The 5,000-nt window shown below is 39.9% G+C and overlaps 2 protein-coding genes and 1 long non-coding RNA gene across 4 annotated transcripts in view; 1 reads left to right on the top strand and 2 right to left on the bottom strand.

Moving 5' to 3' along the window:
* The window catches only part of LOC134190389 (pulmonary surfactant-associated protein D-like), a 7,041-nt gene extending 4,695 nt beyond the window's left edge, over positions 1-2,346 (bottom strand). Inside the window, exons 1-4 of the mRNA XM_062658845.1 lie at positions 2,301-2,346; positions 1,372-1,442; positions 1,226-1,309; positions 1,117-1,152 (exon numbers count right to left, since the gene is read on the bottom strand). Of these exons, the coding sequence (XP_062514829.1) occupies positions 1,117-1,152; positions 1,226-1,279 (90 nt within the window). The 5' untranslated portion in view covers positions 1,280-1,309; positions 1,372-1,442; positions 2,301-2,346. The remainder of the gene's footprint in view (positions 1-1,116; positions 1,153-1,225; positions 1,310-1,371; positions 1,443-2,300) is intronic.
* LOC134183213 (collectin-12-like) overlaps positions 1-5,000 on the bottom strand; it is a 15,018-nt gene that overhangs the window by 5,590 nt on the left and 4,428 nt on the right. The window contains exons 9-12 of one of the 2 annotated variants that reach the window (XM_062650694.1): positions 4,948-5,000; positions 4,851-4,880; positions 4,706-4,784; positions 4,070-4,622 (exon numbers count right to left, since the gene is read on the bottom strand). The exon at positions 4,948-5,000 is cut by the window's right edge and continues 4 nt beyond it. In XM_062650694.1, coding sequence (XP_062506678.1) covers positions 4,282-4,622; positions 4,706-4,784; positions 4,851-4,880; positions 4,948-5,000 — 503 coding nt within the window. In that variant the 3' untranslated portion in view covers positions 4,070-4,281. Of the gene's footprint in view, positions 1-4,069; positions 4,623-4,705; positions 4,785-4,850; positions 4,881-4,947 lie in introns of those variants that run through there. The other variant, XM_062650701.1, reaches the window with a different exon arrangement.
* On the top strand, positions 2,461-3,153 carry LOC134196745 (uncharacterized). The gene is made up of 3 exons (XR_009972567.1): positions 2,461-2,600; positions 2,655-2,852; positions 2,909-3,153. It is a non-coding gene; the product is annotated as an uncharacterized LOC134196745 (long non-coding RNA).

Genomic DNA, 5,000 nt, shown 5'->3' with positions numbered 1-5,000 from the left:
ATGCCAATATAGTGCATGAAAAAAGCTGGTATAAGTGAGGGCTGTAACTCATGTGCTGTAACTAGTCTCACGTAGACAGACCTTAACCCACCTTCATGCCTGGCAAAAGAATGTCAGGGTTAAGGTCTGGCTACGCAAGACTATGCTGTAGCTGTACTACACATATGTGTTGTAATTTGATTTGATGGCATATTACATGCAGATAATAAGATAATAAAAGAAGATAGACTAAAAGTTTGTTGTCTCATGTGGACATCGTATCTCAATAGGATTGCCATCCTGGTATTTCTTATAACTCTCCGTAGCTGGACCTTTAACTGCTGCGGGGAGGTTCATACAAACCCCGACCCCCTCTGTGTACAGGCCTGTTTCTTTAGAAATAGGATTATACACGATACATATAAGTTAGACTATTATGTTCATTGTATATATTTAACCAAAGGTCTGCATGCACTAGAATTACAGTAATAGGGTTGGGGACTACAGCACCAATGACTAATAAAATGGATGGCCTAACAATTGAAATGCAGTGCATGTACTAACTGTTATCACTGGTTTTTAATTTGCAAGCAACTTGAGAGTGTTAGTCAATGTGCATGTCCAGCCCTATTATCACGCTCTTGATGTCAATTAGCAGCACCCTATACACCTGGCAGTCTAGTCACACGTGTCATTTCTTGTATGTGTAGTATAGCTGTTCCGTGTTGTCAAAAGCTAAGGCATAGGCATGGGTTTAGCACTTTAGTGCTTTTTCACAATGTAAGTAGTGTACTAGTAGGAGTGTTTCACTACACATAAAACAGCTGCAACATGCTCAAGTCTAGTATTTAGGGAGGAATGATCATATCACCTCACTTTATTTATATGGCATGCTGGACTTTGGTCAGCCCTGGCAAAAACAGACATGCAACCAAATGTGTGAAAATACAGTACTTGGTCTCTCATATGTTCAACACACTGACAACCATTATAATCCCCATTCTACTCTATCCTGTAGTCTCATTTCACCAACCCTCACACATTATCTCATCAACACTCCACTCGCCCACTTCTCCCATACATTTTCTATCATAATGACTAGTACCTCAATAGATATATTCTACATCCATCACTCACCTGTCTTCCTGGAGGACCCGGAACTCCGGGAACACCCTAGAGAAGACCACAAATGCTCACTCAGTACAACTTGATCATTAATTAAGACAAGAGATCAAACACACACTACCGGTTCTCCCTTGCTTCCAATGCACTCCACATCAACAGAATACGATGGCTGCATGCACAATGCCAAGATGACTAACACTACAAGCTGCAACATCACCAAACCAATGAGCAAATGATACAAGTTGAAAGTAATACAACAAGATGTACTTGCTTGTTCACTCATATCAGCAATCTTTCCACCTATTGTCTGCTTGCTGTCATGTCCGTTCATTTACACACTATCAATAGAATGATTAATCAGAGGACGCTCAACGTAAGTGTAAGTGATGTATAATCTATTTCCACTAACAAACATGACAGTCTCCAAATGCTATTGCCATCCCTCTATGTCATCGATCAGCCGCAATGATGTAAATAAAGTGCCAATGGCTCCAGGAGACTAACTAAGTCAAATCTTCCCAAACATCTACAATGTCTCATTTCCATTATTGCTGCTCTAACAGCAATTTTCTGTTCAACTTTTGCTTCATCCAACTCCATAAATTTCTTTCAAGTTGAAATTAAGCTGCAAGTTCAATATTCAGTCAATGGTGTTGATTTCATTTGTTGTTCAAGCAGAAGTTGCTTGTGTCAAGTAGGTGTGGCAGGTTGTCTCAAGATAAATCATAAACATTATCAACAAAACATTTGTAAAAAATAAAGATAGAAATGTTGGATAAAACGTTAACACAAACATTGACTTTGAAATCATGTTTTCAATGATAGATTCACAACAACAATGATGTTTAATTAATAAGCTATTATTGTGTCACATCTCACACCACTCACAGGGACGTAGCCAGGAATGACAAAAATATGGAAAGAGGCTTACACGATGGCGCCTAACAACCACGCCTACAACGGAAAGTGCAGCCTCGGAGTTCCAAACGAGCCAAGCACTCTTTACGGATTCCTGAGCTGTCTACAGTAGCCAGCCAGCACACAAACTATGTACGTATCCCTACGAGCAACACGGCGAACAGTCTCTCTTGCAAGGGTTTACACGTGAAATGTCTGCTAAGCCCATCCAAGTTCGTACGAAACAACTGCATGCTCAACGTCCTTTCTGTTACAACGTGTTTACATAAAATACTTGCCTTCCGCTTAACAGCCATCGTTAATATTTCCGGCGTCCTTCTCTTCACATCATCTTGAAAGAAGAGCAGATACAAAAGTGCGCATACTCCGTTGCTATTTTAGGTAATACGGGACTTGAGTGAACAGTTTCCGCTATTGTGAATTGAGAATACCGGCTGCCGGAGAATAGACGTCGTGTTCCATTCTATTTGTTGTTATTCTTGTCCAATTCTCATATCGTGTGTGTTCTGAATTACTATCTACTTGCCTACCCAAAAATTGAGGGTCTGAACTAATCTTCCAAAGCATATTGCAAGATAGTATGCATGTAAATTGTTTTTTACAAGTCAATATGTACTAAGTTTATGTTGCAGTAAATACGTGTATATCAGCAGCTAAACCTCGGGGGTGGATCCTTCCAACGAAGGCTGCTGGAGCTGTTCTGCTGGCTTCTCTTAGACCAAGGCCACGAAGACGGACTGGTAGAGTTGCCTGTTTCCAACAGGCGTTAGACATAGACGATTTGAACATCTTCTCTAGGCAACGACGCACACCATGATCAAACCGGCTAAGTTGTTCTCTCACTCTCCCTGGGGGAACAGTTCTGATTAGATGATTTATTTTGCAGAGGCTAAGACAGCTGCGTAGAAGGTGCATCTCTACTTAGGGGTCTTCGAGATCAGAGAGATTATCCGTACAGGAGAGAACATTGTCCACTCGTTTGGCAAAGGATTGATTAAAGAATGAATCAGACTCGACAACTGGAGCCCCTAAAAACTCTTCATCTTCTGAACTCTGATTGATTCGTATGACCTCTCCAGGGGACTCTGGAAATGAAATGTCACGCATCTTCCAGCTTCTTCCAGAACAAGGGAATTGGAGGCGCCCTTGAACACTGATATATATATATATATATATATATATATATATATATATATGTATGTATGTATGTATATATATTTGTTCTAGATTATTTGTAGTGAGCAGGTTAAGTTAATTATACAAAACAAGCTATTAGGGAGTTTGTGTTATTTTGTGACCTAACAGCCAGGAGTTAGTGCTGTATGCACATGCCCAGACAAAGAACAGGCAAGTAAGCTAGTATGGGTATATATATAGGTATAGGTTATCATATGATTATCGTGGTATACCGCTTTTTCTGCCTTTGTCAACGAATATTACAGGCGGTGCTCTTGTAAAAATTGTGTATTAACTAATGAGACGTGGCCAGGAATCCGTACATTGTCAAGAGATTGCAGAAGGAACCAGGACACGTAGCCTTGAACTTCCAGACAATTCGAGGCTACAGGACATGATGAAGTAGATACTTAATTATGAATATGTACAGTATGAATACTAAGCCATCACAAATTAAAGGGTATGTACATACACTATACGTATACACTCTGACCCATTAGTAAAGTATGCAGGTAGTTAAGTTCAAGCTGAATTGAGCAAGTAGTTCACCTTTTTGCTCTCACTGCTGTAGATCTAAACCGGTCTGTCCTAACGCGCGTTAGTAGGGCGTGGTTAAAGGATCTAGTGAGTTTGTAGGAAACAGTACCAATTATTGTTGAGACAACAGTGTCCTTTCGACAAGCAAATATTGTTGTCTCAAGCTAAACTATTGGATACCGACCCCTGTATGCATTCAGCTAACATACAGATTACCAGATGCGAAAAATACACAAACTGGTTGCAAAGAAAACTTCCATGATGTGGACAGCTGGTTGGCTCTACTGCAGTAACCCTTTGAAAATCCAGTTGCGCAAGTTTTCTATTGAAGAAATGAGACAAAGGGATAAACATTTATTGCTAATAATATAGAAATGGAATTAAACAGAAATGAAACAAACAAAAATTAGGGTTGAATGGTCACACTACAGTCCAACATACACAGTCACAACTACAATTGCTATTAAACATGATCACATGGAGAGTCATTTGACACTCACACTTATCACTTAATTAATTGACATTCTCAATCTCAACAATATGCTTCTAGTTGATCTTAAAAATACCAAAATCTGAATAAGTAGAGCCCACATAGTGTCGATATCCTCCACCATATATGTCAACGCTATCACCTTTCTTCAGCTGCTGAAGTAGACCAGCGTGCTTGGTTTTCTCTTCACCATGCCCATGGTAGCTTGCAATGTACAAAACACGATTGCCATTTACTCTGATGTAAGGATAAATGTGACTGCCACTTTTGGCACTTAACCACAGATGTGTATAAATATAGTAAACACCATCAGATGGAATTGTAAGAGCTCCATTGCTGTATGTGATGGCACCCAGTAAGAATGATGGACTGCTTGTTTGCCAGTAGGCTATCACACCTCAACACAACAACATGTAGTACATCAATATACACAACATAATAAACAACACACAACAACATACAACAACAAAACACACTCACCTGATATAGTAAGCCAATCAGAGCTATACGATCCTACAAGATGTGCTGCAACAGTCACTCTACTCTCATTCTTTGTCCACTGCAACAACCATCAACAATCAGTCCCACACAACACTACTCACTTCACCTCTCTTTGCTTGTCTACCTCTTCTTTCCAATCCTCCAGTTCTTTCATCTACCAAACGAGCACATGCTCTACATTCACTACAAACACCATCTCACCATACAATAACCATCCCTACCCTCTCTGCCAGTCCCTTGACTGGAGAAAAATAGCATTTCAACACATCTTCAC

This window comes from Corticium candelabrum, chromosome 1 (assembly GCF_963422355.1).
Source record: "Corticium candelabrum chromosome 1, ooCorCand1.1, whole genome shotgun sequence".
In the NCBI taxonomy this organism is placed as follows: Eukaryota; Metazoa; Porifera; class Homoscleromorpha; order Homosclerophorida; family Plakinidae; genus Corticium; species Corticium candelabrum.
This window is presented reverse-complemented; position numbering and strand designations above follow the sequence as displayed.